General features: G+C 37.2%; 1 protein-coding gene across 1 annotated transcript in view; it reads left to right on the top strand.

Annotated features, from left to right (window-relative positions):
- MYCBP2 (MYC binding protein 2, E3 ubiquitin protein ligase) overlaps positions 1 to 16,272 on the top strand; it is a 377,715-nt gene that overhangs the window by 323,887 nt on the left and 37,556 nt on the right. Inside the window, exons 58-64 of the mRNA XM_006887864.1 lie at positions 498 to 665; positions 5,178 to 5,335; positions 6,446 to 6,645; positions 7,624 to 7,773; positions 13,617 to 13,777; positions 14,885 to 15,041; positions 15,204 to 15,428. Of these exons, the coding sequence (XP_006887926.1) occupies positions 498 to 665; positions 5,178 to 5,335; positions 6,446 to 6,645; positions 7,624 to 7,773; positions 13,617 to 13,777; positions 14,885 to 15,041; positions 15,204 to 15,428 (1,219 nt within the window). The remainder of the gene's footprint in view (positions 1 to 497; positions 666 to 5,177; positions 5,336 to 6,445; positions 6,646 to 7,623; positions 7,774 to 13,616; positions 13,778 to 14,884; positions 15,042 to 15,203; positions 15,429 to 16,272) is intronic.

Here is a 16,272-nt window from a genome sequence, read left to right as displayed (position 1 = left end):
CAAGAGATAGAATTGTATTGGGGAGGAGAGTAGGGTGCAGTTTAAACCAACATAGGACTTACCAATTAGCAGTGATGTATAGCAAAAGGTTATACTTAATATGTAAATAAAATTAATGGGGAACAAAAAAATGGAAGTGTGGTGTTAACACTTCAGATTTACGGATTTCTACAAAACTACATGCTGTGTGTATTTCTGTAATCCAGGCAAGGCATGTTACAAACCTTAATCAAGACAGTGATGATAGAATACAAGAAGAGTATGGTTGTAAAGAAATAGACTAGTGCTGGTTGAGGACTAATCCTACTCTAACATTAATATTCGTTATAAGTATTTGGGTAAATGTTGGATTTACTCACCAAAATACTGGAAAATGGAACAGTTCTCACACGAGAAAATTAGTTTCATTTTTAATTTTACAGTGCTGATTTTATTTTTACAAAAGAGACTAAAAATCTGTATTATCATCATAGTTTACTGGGTTCTGTTTAATACAGGCATCATCATGAAAATTTTGTGGGCTACCAGGATGACAACCTATTCCAAGATGAAATGAGGTACCTCCGTTCAACATCCGTTCCTGCCCCATATATATCAGTAACTCCTGATGCAAGCCCTAATGTATTTGAAGAGCCGGAAAGCAATATGAAATCTATGCCTCCCAGGTATTTTATTGTCTTCTTTGTTGAATGGCCAGTATTTAGTGAAAGAAACACTTAAGAACTAGAAAAGAGTGCTTTAGAAGGTCTCTCATGCACCCCTTCTCAGGAAGGCATTATGTCAGCTCTATTAATTGTTAGAGAAATAAGAGAATGTATAAATATATGCATAAGATAAGATCCTGAATAGTATGGATAGTGAGAACAGTTCATCTCTTGGCCCTGAAAATCTGTCACCCCTACCCTGGAGCCTGGGTGACTTTGAACAGCTGGTGACCAGTCTGACCCTTCATGATCCCAACATCTTTGGTCCCCAATAAAATGTAAGATTCCCAGTTATGTAAGGGAAACAAAGGGTTGGATTTGGTTCCCCTCATTCTGTCCTTCTGTGTAAACATAAGACACCTCCACTCTGCAGAAATAAACTTACTTTATAATTTAAAAAAAAAAAGAGAACTGATGAAGTAATAATAAAAGTTTCACTGTAAGTTATTCTCTCTGTCCCAGTTTCTCTCTTCCAATCTTTCAATGCCATCAAATTGGAACCAACTTACAACTGACCTTTCAGCAATTTTTCAGAGGCTGTAAATCACATAAGAAGAGATTGCGTAGCTTTCTCCCTTGGGGCAGGCGGTACATTCAAACCACCTGCCTTTGGAATGGCAGCACAATGCTTTACTTACAAGGCCAAGAGTGCCTATTACGTTAACATTGGTTGTAAGAAAGACAGGATAAAAATCCCATGTGACCTTTTTATATAACAGGATAATGAAAATTTTAAATTTAAGATGGTCCTAAATAATTGTGATATCATAGGAGAGGAAGACAATTGCTAAAGGAAGATAAAATGTGCTTATTAGGATAAGCTACTATGTTTATATTAACACCATAACTTAACAGACTCACTTCTGTTGAGTCAGTTCTGACTATAGTGATCTTAAGTTTCCTCGAAGTTTATAAATATGGAATGAAACTTCTCTTCTTTTTCCTGTGGAGCAGATGGTGTATTTGAACCATTTGGTTAGCAGTGCAACATAGTACATATTTTGCCACCATATCCCCTATAATGTTGTTACTGTTGTTACTATTATGTACCCAGTTGCTCACCACTCATAGTGATCCTGTGTTATAGCATCTCTGAAGGCTCCCCTGTCCTGAGCCAGTCTCACTGACACTGACCCACCTACCCACATTGCCCTAGTTACTATATCAATCCATCTCATCTGGGGTTTTCCTCTCCTGCGCTGTTCCTCCACCCTTCTGAGCATGATGTCCTCCAAGGACTGGTCTCACCACATGCCCAAAGTATGTAAGATGGAGCTTCAAAATCCTAGCCTCCAAGGAGAAACTCAGTTTCACCCTCTCAAGACAGACCTATTTGTTTTCTTGGTGGTCCATGCTATGTTCAAGACTCTTCTCCAGCACCACAACTCCAAGGCCTCAATTCTTCTTCTTTCATCCTTAGTCATTTTCCAGCTTTCTGATGTACAGCAAGTAATTGTGAAAACCATCGCCTGGATCAGGTGCACTTTAGTAGTCTCCAAATTGACATTGTTGCTTCTCAGTACTTTAGAGAGGTCCCTGACAGCAGATTTTTCCAGTGCAATTCATCTTTTGATTTCCTGACTGCTGGTTCCAAGAGTGTTGATTCTGGAGCCAAGCAAGCTGTAACTTAACAATCTCAATCTCTGTTACATAGTTATAAGAATGAGTAATGGTGATTGAGTAGTAGCATATTCACTTTCCATACAAAAGGCCTTAGTTTGTTTCCCAACCAATGCATTTCCATAAATAATCTGCATTATGCAGATGACACAACCCTGCTTGCTGAAACTGAGGAGGACCTGAAACACTTGCTGCTGAGGGTCAGGGACTGCAGCCTTCAATATGGATTGAGGCTCAATGTCACAAAGACAAAGATTCTCACCACTGGACCAATTGGCAGCATCAGGATGGATGGTGAAAAGATTGAGATTGCTAACAGCTTTAGTCTGCTTGGCTCCACAATCAACACTCTTGGCACCAGCAGCCAGGAAATTAAAAGACGTATTGCCATGGGAAAGTGCCGTGTTCCAGCCCCGCCAGCGGGATAAAGGAAAACATGACACTGGGATTCGTTGCAGTTCGATGCTTCTTTATTCTGGTGATTCAAAAAGCTCCCTGCCCCTCCTCCTCTATCCTCTTATATACCCTTAGCCCAGATAGCTTCTAACCTAATTCCTATTGGCTCTTACTCTACTAGCCTAACTATTCCTATTGGTCTATAACTTCCTATTCCTATTGGCCTATAACTACTTATTCCTATTGGTCTATACTTAACTCTAACTCTCCAATCAATTTTTGCCATAATTGCCATTCATACTTCCTGACATGTCAGCACCTGCAGCTCCTGCAGGAAAGTCTGCTGTTAGGGACCTCTTTAAAATACTCAAGAGCTCTGGAGACAAAGGTGCATCTGGTACAGGCCATGGACTCGACGGCACATAACAACAATGATTTTGAACAAGCTAGCAAGCTTGTACTAGACAGAGTCAGGAGAAAGGGCTTTACTTCCAAAAAGTTGAGCCTTATGAGTCCAGAGAAAACTGCATTAGCTTTGACCTGATTTAAAATTTCAGGGAGCTCTGTGTCTTAGTCCATAGGGAGTTGCCCTGCTAACCAAAGGCCACATCTTTCTAACAGTTTGAATTCAGCAGCTGTTCCTTGGGAGAAAGCTAGGCAATCTTTTCTTGTACTCTTTACTGCCTTGGAAACCCTAGAAGGTCAACAATGAGTTGGTTCTGTCTCAATAGCAAGGAGAAAGACTTAAATTAGAGGGTTTTATTTGGTTCCATATTCACTCAGTTCAGCTGTAGAGACTCGTTTTACTCAGAGGCTAATGACAGGCCAAAAAAACATGTTCCACTGTCCTTTTCTCTTTGATTATATATGGTCACTTCATCATGGTTTATGCTTCTAAAGTTGTTGGGCAAGTGTATTGTTTCTCCCAAAAGATGGGGATCCTCATACAAAATGCACAAAGTATTGATAGAAAATTTAAATCAGAAAGGATTTAACATTGGAAAATAGAGACTTCACTTCTTTGCTCCTGAACCCACAGAGTTGTGTTGTCTGTCTACTTGTGTTGTGTGTCTACTTGTGTTCTTGCCTCCCAGAATTTACCATAAGAATGTTTCATCTAAACAGCATGGTTAAATACTTGATGGGCATGAACCCACCTATCTGCTCCAAGGGAGAAAGTCTGGTTGTTGTTACTGTGTGCTGTCGAGTCAGTTCTGACCCATAACTGCCTTATCTGGCAGAGGTGGTTTCCTAGACTGCTATCTCTTTGGAAGCAGATTTCCAAGGTTTTTAGTAGGGTTTTTTTGTTCTCCTGAAGAGTAGCTGATGGATTTGATCAACCTTTTAGTTAACCACGTGTTTTACCCTTGAGACACCAGGACTCTGCCTTTGTGCCATTTCCAACTGAGAGCTATCTCCAATGGGTTTGTGAGGCTGTAAATCATAGCAGGAGGAGACTACTCATGCTTCTTCTATTAAACTACTGGTGGATTTGAACCACCTGACCCCCTGGTGTTTTGTTTACACTGTACAGACTGCCTTGAAAACCCTGTAGGGCCGTTGTACTCTTGACATATGGAGTCCCTACGAGATAGATCTCAACTCATGATACTGAATGAGAAAGAAAAACTAAAAAATAAAGCATGGAGTTCCTTGGATGATTTGGACTGCTGATGTGCTCAACTGCTAACCGAAATGTTGACAGTTCAAATCTACCCAGAAAAACCTTCTAAGAAAGCCTTCTAAAAAAGCCTTGGTGATATATTTCAGAAAATCAACTACTGAAAGCCCTAACACACTTGGGGTCACCATAAGGTTTAATAAATTAACTTGACAGCAACAGGCTTTTTGGTTTTAACTAAAAAAAAAAAAACACACCCCATATAGTTTTGTAATCTACCTATCTAATTTTTTTCTCTTCAGTGCACGTTAGTATAACTAGTTTCTCTTAATACCATGATACCTGCATCTGTGTTTCATTTTAAAAGGAACTTAGAGTAGCCTTGGTGCATTATCTTTTCTCTTAAAAAATTATAATATATTTCAACTCAACTCATGCTGTGATGTCAGAACTGACTCCTTTGGATTTCTGAGGCTGTAAAATTACATGGGAGGAGATCACCCATCTCTCTCCTGCAAAGCCACTGGTGGATTTGAACCTCCAGAGAGGCATGACCTTTGGGTTAGCAGAGTCATTCCCCATGAACTGCTCCCCAGAGATCCTTTAAATACTTTTAAGGAAACTCAAAAGATTCCCATAATTCTGAAATAAATAAAAACATAAATTCATTTTAAAATATTAAATTCTTATATAAAAAGGAATTGTAGTTTTGAGTTTGTTTTTCACAGGGGACAGATTACACAATTGACTACACAGTTAAAATTAAATGTAGTGCACTACTTTCGTTTATGTTTTGTTCCCTCTCAACTTTTTATCTGTCATTTTTCTCTGTGTAGCTTGGAAACCAGCCCCATAACTGATACTGACCTGGCAAAAAGAACTGTCTTCCAGAGATCATACTCAGTTGTCGCTTCTGAATATGACAAACAACACTCAATTCTACCTGCACGAGTTAAGGCGATTCCCAGAAGAAGAGTTAACAGTGGAGACACCGGTAAGTATAAAAATGGAATGGAAGATTGAATATTTGAACTACTAAAAAAATAGAAAATGGTTCTATTTTGAGATAATTTTAAAAAAAATCTGATCTTTAAAAAAAATGATCTTTGAAAGGAGAAATGGATTAATTTTTAAATTGTGAGAGGCAATCTTTCTACGTGATATGTCAATAAATGTGACTTTCGTGATTTTGTGTCATGGTAGAAAGAGATATCCAGAGATTCTCTAGTGATTTTCAAAGATAAATTGGCCTTTACTTGTTCAATATCTCACATTACCCTCCCATTAAGTATCAGTGAGTGAGCAGTTCTAGTGACTTCTGCATTCTCACTTATCTTGTTGTCCCTGGTAGAATCATGTAGCTCTGAAAGCTACTACACCTCTGGAAAAATAAACTTTGGAGAAATTGTAATTTCTTAAATAATTGTTTGTTATTTTTTATATATATCTAAAAATAAACACGTTTAGATCAAATAGATAGATACAAGTTGGAACTCCTGAATACTACCTCAAAAACAACAAAATACAAAAGAAGATAGTTTTGATGATGATTTCTTATATAGACCACTTACCAAAATTACTATTTGGCCTAAAAATTATAGGAAGATCACTATATGCTTTTTTAAAGTCTTAAGTAAAAATATTATTAAGCATTTTTCAAACGTAGCAAATTCTTCACTTTATGGACTCTCCGATTTTTTTTTATATAAAGCAGTCTAGAAAATTATGGCAATCAAATACAGATTCTGTTTCAAGACAAAATAAATCACTTGGCTTTTTAAAGTTATTTAGAAAATACAAGTTTTAGCTTCAAAACCCACCTCTACAGTGTAATAGCTGTGTGAATTTTGGAAAGTAAAAGATATTTATTCTTTCTTAGCTTCAGTTTTTTCCTCAGTAAAATTTGAAATCATTTTGATTTGTGTCAAGTTGGGGGAGGAATCAAAGACTTTTAAAATTAAGAAGCTAGATACCATTTTCTTTTTACTATCAAAAATGTTTAATTATTTGCAAAATGTTTAAAAGTGTCAGTTATATGTCATCATGAAAGCATTCTTATTATGTATTACTTAAAGAAATTAATAATTTTCTTTCTTTTAATTAGAAGTTGGTTCTTCTCTATTGAGACATCCATCTCCTGAGCTTTCCCGACTAATCTCAGCCCACAGCTCTCTTTCTAAAGGAGAACGAAATTTCCAGTGGCCAGTTTTAGCTTTTGTTATACAACATCACGATCTAGAAGGCCTTGAAATAGCAATGAAACAGGCCTTAAGGAAATCTGCTTGTCGAGTTTTTGCTATGGAGGTATGAATACATTGATGAAGTTGTTGAAGTATTGATTAATACAAAAATGCAATTATTCTACTTAATGATACCTCTGATCTACCAAACAGATATTGTTATACATTTTAGAAGCTTTAAACTAAATGTATTAAAGTAAATCAATTTAGAATTCTATATTTAAGCATTTTAAAGAAATATATTCATATGTTGCTTTGTTATTATACTTCTGAGTTTTCTGTGTTCAGAATGTAACTTTTAGTTGGTAGAATAATTGTGCAAGGGGCTGAGAGAGAAATAGGGCTTTTGAATGATAAATTTACTAGGACAGTTTTCCAGTCTCTGGAAATGGCAAAACGACTACTTATCACACAGGTCGACACAGAGTAAATCATTCTACTTCTTTGTCTGTGAAAAATAGCTCACTATTTCATTCATGGGAACAATATAAACAGACATTAATCACTGGTCACATATACTTAGAAATATTTTTACTTGATGTCAATGCAAATTGGTAAAAATATGCTTGAATAAATTAATAATATAAAGAAATTTCTAAGTAAAAAGTAGATTTGAAACACTATTTTGGACCCATATTTTGTAAGTTTTCTTTTCCCTATTGTTATTTCCTTCAATTAAAATGAAACATATAGGGGAGCTCTGGTGACCTAGTGGCAAGGAGCTGCAACTACAATCTCAGAGGCGCATGGTTCGAATCCACCAGATGCTCTGCCGGGGAAGGAGGGACAATCTCCTCCTGTACCAGTCAGATCTGATTTGACGGTACACTCACACAAAAATAATAAAATAAAATTTTAAAAAAATGAAACATATAATCTAATGTGCCTTCATTGAAATTAAAGTCACATTTCTCCAGTATCTTTCCTTCAAACCCTTAATCCATGAATTGGCATTGTTTCTGTGTAAGAAAAACCTTGCGTTTTTTAGTCATATGATACATTTTATTTTAATCTTGGCCTTCTTTAACCATAACTTATTCAGGCTTTCAACTGGCTTCTGTGCAATGTCATCCAGACAACTTCTCTCCATGATATTCTGTGGCATTTTGTGGCATCACTGACGCCTGCTCCAGTGGAACCAGAGGAAGAGGAGGATGAGGAGAATAAAACAAACAAAGAAAATACAGAACAAGTAAGTGAGCATTTTGTTTAAGTACCCATATCTTTATAGATGTGTCCAACCATTCACAGATAAGGTAATCTGAAAGCAAAAATGAAATTTTAATGATGTGGGCAAAGTTTTTTCTAAATTTTGTGAAATGTTTATAATTAATAAAGATGCCATCACTCATATCTGGTTTCTCCATAAAGTCCTTTGTCCAGAAACAATTATGTGACAGATAAGTTAAAACAAAATTACATAAATATTTTACCACAAATTTTTAAAAACAAAATCTTATTGATTGCCCAAGTTCTCTATATGGCCATAATGAAAGAGATGGTATCGGACTTATTGTTCCTATACATTGCCATCTAGTGGTAACAGACCCCTAGCTGACCTTCCAGCAGGTTTTCACACAGGAGAAGACTGACAGGTTTTCTTCCACAGAGCAGGTAGTAGATTTGAACTGCTTGCTTTGGGGCTGAAGTGTAACTCCTTACCCACTAGGCCTTAACTACTTCAAATAAACAACTGAAGGTTGAGCAAAATACGTGCACCACATGCTGGTAGTGTTGGGCAACAACTAGCATAGCCTGTGATCCTGAGAAAAGCAAAAGGCCTTTAGAGAATAAATGCCATAGGCCGGGAAAAGGAGCCGAAACAGAGAGTTTCATATAGTCTTTTTGGGCGGGAGAAAAAGCGGTCAAGATTTGGGCAGGAACAACAAAGTAACTAATATTTGGGAAACAGGATACTGGATAGGAAAGTTACAGAGAAGATTCCAAATGTTTGTATTTAAATTTTTCTTTGGGTCTTGGACACATCTAATGTGTATATGTTGTTGTTGTTGTTGTTGTTGTTGTTGTTGTTGTTGCTGTTGTTGTTGTTGTTGTTATTGTTAGATGCCATTGAGTCAGTCTGAACTTTTTGTGGCCCCACATGATGGAGCAGAGCTGCCCTGTAGGTTCTAAGCTGTAATTCTGACGGGAACTCACCACCAGGTCTTTTCCCTGCAGGGGAATTGGTTGTGTTCGAACAGTCAGCCTGTGGTTAGCGTTTGAGCACTTAACCATACTCAGCATGATGATTTTTAAATTTTAAAAGAAAAAAAAACCTAAAAAAAGGTGCATCTGATACAGGCCATGGTCTTTGCTTCACTTGTTATGTATCTGAGAGTTGGACAGTGACTAAGGAGGATAGAAGGAGAATTGATACCTTTGAGCTGTGGTGCTAGAGAAGAGTGTGAGGGTACCATGGATTGCTAGGAAAATAAATTCATCATGGAAGGGGTTAAACGGGGTGGCCCCTTGGAGGCAAGGATTCTGAGGCTCCATCTAACATACTTTGGACATGTTGTAAGGAAGGACCAGTCCTTGGAGAAGGACATCATGCTTGGTAGGGTGGAGGAACAGCACAGGAGGGGAAGGCCCTCTGTGAGGTGGATTGATTCAGTGACTGGTGTAATCAGGATTGCTGTATCGGAGACAGTGCAATTGACACAGGACAGAGTGACAGAGCAGAGTTTAGGGTTGTTGTACATAGGGTCACTATGAGTTGCAAGTGACTCGACGGCACATAACTACAACATATGTAATAACTTACCATGGATCTATGCCTATTATCACCCCATTGAATCTTTCCCATTCCTTCACATCTCCCTCCACCCACCAGCCTCTAATATCCTAGTGATTTTCCCCTTCTCCTGTTCCCCTTCACCTGTTGAATGTTTATGCATGTTGCTCTGTTACCCTCCTGTTTTCATAAGAGTGGTCTGGTGACTAAGGTGCGCCTGATTCAGGCCATGGTCTTTGCAATTACTTGCTATACAGCAGAAAGCTGGACAATGACTAGGAATGATAGAAGGAGAATTGATGCCTTTGAGCTGTAGTGCTGGAGAAGAGTATTGAATATACCATGGACTACCGGGAGAATGAACAGGTTCATCCTAGAGAGGGTGAGATCAGGCTGCTCCTTGGAGGCAAGGATTCTGAAGCTTCGTCTGAAATATTTTGGACATGTTGCAAGGATAAATCAGTCCTTGGAGAGGGACGTCATGCTTGGGAGAGTGGAGGGACAGTGCAGAAGAGGAAGACCCCTGATGAGATGGATTGATTCAGTGACTGGGGTAATGGGAGTAAGTGTGTCAGAGACAATAAAGTTGGCTTAGCATAGAGCAGCATTACAGCATAGGGTCACAGTGAGTTGCAGGCGACTCGACAGCATATAACAACAACTACAACAAGAAGTTTTCTACAATACTTGTCCTTATGTGACTAAGTTATTTCATCATAGTACTCCGTTGACCCTTCCTCAGCAGCAGTAGTAACAGCAAACAATAATTGTTGGAGAAGATTCTGAGAGATTAGAACTCTCATGCTCTACTAGTGGGATTATAAAATGGTACTACCTCTGTGGAAGGGAGTTTGGCATTTCCTCAAAAAGCTAAACATCTCTTATGGCCTAGCTGTTGCACTGCTGGGGATACTGCAAGAAAATCAGAACTGAAACATGAATGGAGATGTGTACACCTATGTTTATCACAGCTTTACTCACAATAAAAAGAAAATGCAAACAACCAAAATTTCTATCAATAAATGAATGGATTGAGAAATTGTGATACGTGTACACAATGGAATACTGTGCAGAAATAAGCACTATATTCTTGAAGGCTTAGCAGAGAATAAGTAATTAAAAGAAAAAAGAAAAAAAAAGAACACATTCTTAGCTTCAGAGCCAGAGAAACATTCTAATTCCAGCCCCGCAAAAGTGCAGGGAATGTGATGATCACCTTTCAGGTGCAACTGACACCCTAGAAAGACCATGCCTGAGGAGTAGAACCATGAGTTAGGAACAGAAGTAATTCTTAAAAGCAAAAGCGAAATCACCCCATTCTAATAGAGCTGAATGCTGAAACTTTACATTATCTAGGTGACCTGTTGACCCGCATGTAAGGAAGAACCTCCGTTTTCTTGGGAATGATAACATAAACCCAGACCTATACATTATATAATCAATGAAAGAAGAGGCAAAAAGAATTCTATTTATTTCACTTAGTTCTTTGACGTGGTAAAAAAAAAATTGATGTGATTATATTGGTAAGTGAGTGGAGAAACAAGTATATGCCTTCTTTTCTGTAGAGAAGTAACCTCTCAGATGACAGTTTCAGCAAGATCCATCAAAACTCACATTAAAAAGTATTCTGTAATCCTGTTCCTAATATTTTATCCTGTCATAGGTCCACATATATAAAAATGACAAATGTGTCAGTATATTTATTACACAATTCTTATCTAAACAAAATAGTGAAAACAACCTACAATATTTTCATGAAATAAACTGGTAAAATCAGTTGTCATTTCCTTTGATTGGATAACTGTATAGCAGGATAGTGTGTGTTGAATACATTTCTGATTAAGGATGATTTCCAAGATAAGTTGTTTTCTATTAAAAAGGAAAATGTTCATAATTTCATCATTGTTTTCAGAACACTATAATTCATGTAAAACATGGTATCTAAAAGCAATCTGTGTAATGCTGGAAACTCTGGTGGCCCAGTCCATGTGCTTGCTGTTGCACTATCATCCAAAAGACTTCTCTGTTGGTTTGAATCCTCTAGACACTCAGAGAGACTTGGGAGTCACCTCTCACAAGATTTACAAGCTCAGGAATTTGGCCATGAGTTTTTCTGAGTCAGAATCAACTTGAAGACAGTGAGTGTGAGGTTTAATTTTTATGTAATGCAACACAAAATCTGGAAAAGGCTAGAGGGTTAGTTAAAGAGAAGACCTTCAATGAGATAGATTGACACAGGATTACCCCAACAACACAGGATTCCCATGAGCACACAAATGGATACATTTCATTTCTACTTATTTGTGAATGTCTACTCTCAGATGAGAGAGTAGATGTGGACATCTGCATTTAGAAGATGTCATGGAATTAGGGACATCGTACCCAATGTTAGATGGATCTTCCCTGTAAGCAGAGTGTACCAGAGAGATGTCTATGTGTTCCATTTCTATGCAAAGGCATTTGACTGTGTGGATCACAACAAATTATGGCTAACTTGAAGAAGAATGGGAATCTCAGAAGAGTTGATTGTGCTCATGTGAAACCTATACCTGGACCAGGTAGCAATCATCAGAACAAAGCAAGGAGATGCTGCATTGTTTAAAATTGGGAAAAGAGTGCATCAGGGATGCATCCTGTCTTCATACCTTTTAAATCTATATGTGAAACAGATCACTTAAGAGGCTGGACTTTATGAGGAGGTATATGGCATGAGGATTGGAGGAAGATTCATCAACAACCTGCATTAGGCAAATGACATAAACTTGCTTGCTGAAACTGAAGAGGACCTGATGCTTTTGCTGCAGAAAGTCAAGACTGCCATCTTCAATGTGGATTGAAGCTCTGCATCAAAGATTCTTACCACTGGGCCAGTTGGCAGCATCATGATAGATAGAGAAGAGATTGAGATTGTTAACAGTTTCAGCTTGATCAGTTCCACAGGCAACATTCATGGCATCAGCCATGTCCAAAGACAAATTGTTCACTCCTCATAATACTCTCCAGTCTCTCCCAAGTTATGTAGTATTTTTCAAAATTGTTGCTTCTGAGTGCTGCATAATAATTCATTGAGTGAATATACCACAATTTCTCAAGCCATTCATTTGGCATTGGACATTTGGTCTGTTTCCATATTCTTGGGGCGGTAAATAATGCTGCTATGAACATTGGTATACAAATCTCCGTTTGTATCTCACTTCTCATTTCTTTGAGATATATTCCTAGTAGAGGAATAGCCAGGCCGTACAGAGTTTCTGTGTTCAGTTTTTTTATGAAATGCCAAACTGCCTTCCAGAGTGGTTGTACCATTTTACAATCCCACTAAAAGTGTATGAGAGTTCCCACTTCACATCCTCACCAACATTTTTTACTTGCTGCCCTCCTATAAAGTTTGCCACTGCCACTGTGATGAGATGGTATCTCATTGTGATTTAGATTTGCATTTCTCTTATTGCCAGTGATTTTGACCATTTCTTCATGTGTCATTTGGCCATCCAAATGTCCTCCTCTGTGAAAAGTCTTTCCATATCTTTTCAATCTCAAGGACAAATACTGCATAAGACAATTACTGTAAAAATAGAAGGATGACTAGTAAAACATGTATGGAAATGCAAGGGGCGAAAGGGCAGGAACAGAGAGGTGAGGATGGGTAAGGGTAAAATCACAGAGCTGCACAATTTGGTGGGTGGAGGGAGGGGGTAAAAGAAATGGGAAAGTTCTGGTAAGGAGCTGAAAAAACAAGGTAATGGTGGGCATAGTCCAATGGTAATTTTATAAAACATCATGAGTAGGAATGATTGTGTGGAACAATATGAAGAATAGTGTGAAACACAATGTATACAAACGTTACAAGCGAATCAATGTAAAATAAACTTTAAAAAAAAAATCACAAATCACATTGGGAAATTCTGTCAGGGACCTCTCAGAGTCTCAAAGAGCAGCAGTGTCAGTCTAAAGTCTAAGGTGCACCTGGTCCAGGCCATGATCTTCACACTTACTTGCTATGTATATTTTTATGTATATACAGTCTAAACTATCCAAATAATAGCTCTGTGATTACACTAGAATTGATAGGATAGTCATTTACTTGCTGATGATAAGTAACTTTAAGACACTTTATCTACATAAAAATAATACAAACAGAAGTACTTAATCTTACTTAATGCATGTTTTAGGACATGATTTGCTTTAGTTGCTTACATTTTTGTTATAGAAGTTATCTTAAAGTACACATAATATTCTTATGTGGGGAAAATTACTTCCAGCAGACAGACTGATAAAACTGCTTTCAATTTCTTCTTCAGGAGAAAGATACACGGGTATGTGAGCATCCACTCTCAGATATAGTGATAGCCGGGGAGGCTGCACATCCTTTACCTCACACGTTTCACCGCTTGCTACAAACAATCTCTGATCTCATGATGTCTCTACCCAGTGGCAGCTCATTACAGCAAATGGCCCTACGGTAATTTCATTTCTCAGTCTCCTAGATACATTGGAGAAGATGTTTGTGACTCTTGTAGGTGTAACTTGCTTGGAAAACCTTTTTAAATTATAAGATACAAAGAATCCCCAAATACTGTAAACAGCACTGCCCTCCTTACTGTCATAAATTAGAATTGTCTGTCTTTTTATCACACACGTTTAGCCTCTATAAATCGTACATATTTCTTTTTATGTATTTTATGAAAAATGATAAAGCTATCACTTTAGATGAATTGGGTAAGTAAGCACTGTCTGTAACAATCTTTTCCTTCTCCTACCTTAAAGCTCCTGCCTCAGTGCTGCCTGAGAGCAGAATCTTAAATGTAAATGAAAAAAAGGGGGAACAGATAGAAATGAATTCTCATCTCATTAAAATGGAGATAAAGGTTGTTTTTTAAAAAAGAATATTTAGAAAAATAGAGCTTGTCTGCTGCTACCTGGTGGCGCATCATCTAATTTACTTATTATAGGTAGATCTCTTAACTATTAATCTACACATACGGTAGACCCATGATTGATTTTTATAAGAAATATGTTGGTGGATTTGCCTTCTTATGCCCCCACATAATAAGATAAGCAGAAAAACGATCTTTTTATTCATCCCAAGATTTTTAAGGAGTATAATTATAGATAATTTTAAGACTTACCAACTTGAAAGGCTATAATAGTTGGTATAATATTTTCTACAAAACAGAAGAGCAAACTGGGGAGAAGTAGGAGGAAAATGTGTAACAATGAATGGACATCCAAGTTTTCTGTTACTTTTTATTAAAATCACAATAAAATAATTTTTAAAGAACCCCAAAACAGATTCACTGTCTTTTTACTTATCTTTACTTGATTTCCTGTGCACATAATTATTTTCTGCTTAAAATATGCTGAATATTCCTAAGAAGTTGCTTTGCTCCAAAGAAATTTTTTATTTCTCTTGGGGGGGGGGGAAGGCAACAGTCATCTTGCACCTTGATAATATTTTTGAGTTTTCTTTTTTATCTAGAACATTACAATATCTTGACATGTAAGATTACAGAGTGCTTTTCTAGGAATTCTTGAGCAAAAATTTTTCAGATTTTGTTTATCCTTGTAGATGCTGGAGTCTCAAATTCAAGCAATCTGATCACCAGTTCCTCCATCAAAGCAATGTCTTTCATCACATTAACAACATTTTATCAAAATCAGATGATGGAGACAGTGAAGAGAGTTTTAGCATCAGTATACAATCTGGCTTTGAGGCTATGAATCAGGTCAGTTTTTAGGAATATTATCTTGTTAAGTTGTCATCAATAGGAAAAACTTTAAGTTGTTCGTAAATAATCTATCTTATTTACTTTTATTTTCTCATGTTTAATTATTTTTCATGAATGTTTTCCTTTTTAATATTACAATTATTTGTTTGTTTTTGATAGGAATTGTGTATAGTCATATGCCTGAAAGACTTAACTAGTATTGTTGACATTAAAACATCAAGCCGACCTGCAATGATTGGCAGCTTGACAGATGGTTCCACAGAAACCTTTTGGGAATCAGGAGATGAGGATAAAAACAAAACAAAGAATATCACCATCAACTGTGTGAAAGGCATCAATGCCCGTTATGTGTCTGTTCACGTGGACAATTCCAGAGATCTTGGAGTAAGAAGATAAATTTTATTTGTTCTTTCCAGGAAATTAGTAATCATACACTCATTTTGACTGTGGTAAAAAGAGTTACTATCAGATTATTTGTCAACCAACATTTCTGTACTCTCCAAATCTTTAATCTGAAAAGAGTTAATATGTGTGGGGTTCTGTGAAATACCAGTTCTAAAAAAGAAGTCCAAATAATCATCCACAGCTACAACAAACAGATGTCAACTTTAAGACTTTTTCTACCTCTATACCTTTTTCAAGACTTAGATATCCTCCTCTCAAACTCTGCCTGTCAGAATCAGGTTATCTAAAACTCAACAAAAGAATCTTTTACTGATATAAAATTAGTGACAAAAAATTATTTCTTCCCTTTTCTGTATTTTCAATATTACTACTCTTTGACCTAGTAATAGACTTAAGTATCTTCGACTCTAATCTCCAGCCCCCACTGAGGCTACTGAGCTCACCTCAATAGTCTAAATTTACGTTCTTCCTAAATTTACATTCTCCCTAGCCTCTCCACCTTTCATGAAGATGCTCTAACACACTAAGCAATCAAGAAAATCCTGTTTACTAAGTGTTGTAGAAGAGAGGCCTGGCAATCTGCTTCCACTACAACTGGGAAAACACTATGAGCAGTTTCTATTCTCTTTACACTTGGGTCACTATGAGTCAGAATCAGCTTGACAGAAATGTTTGGTTTATGAGTGGAGGAGAAATAGTAACTGCTGTTAAACCTTTGTTCTTCTGCCCCTACTCCCAAGGAAGGATAAAATACCTGGAATTGTTTCCTTCACAAATAGTGTAGTGTTCTAGCAGATACATGGCTGAGCTGCTCTTGGCCCAT

This window comes from Elephantulus edwardii, unplaced genomic scaffold, assembly GCF_000299155.1.
Source record: "Elephantulus edwardii isolate Elephantulus edwardi_28Jun2011 unplaced genomic scaffold, EleEdw1.0 scaffold00062, whole genome shotgun sequence".
Classification (NCBI taxonomy): Eukaryota; Metazoa; Chordata; class Mammalia; order Macroscelidea; family Macroscelididae; genus Elephantulus; species Elephantulus edwardii.
Note: the sequence above shows the minus strand (reverse complement) of the source record. Positions and strands in the feature narration are given on the sequence as shown.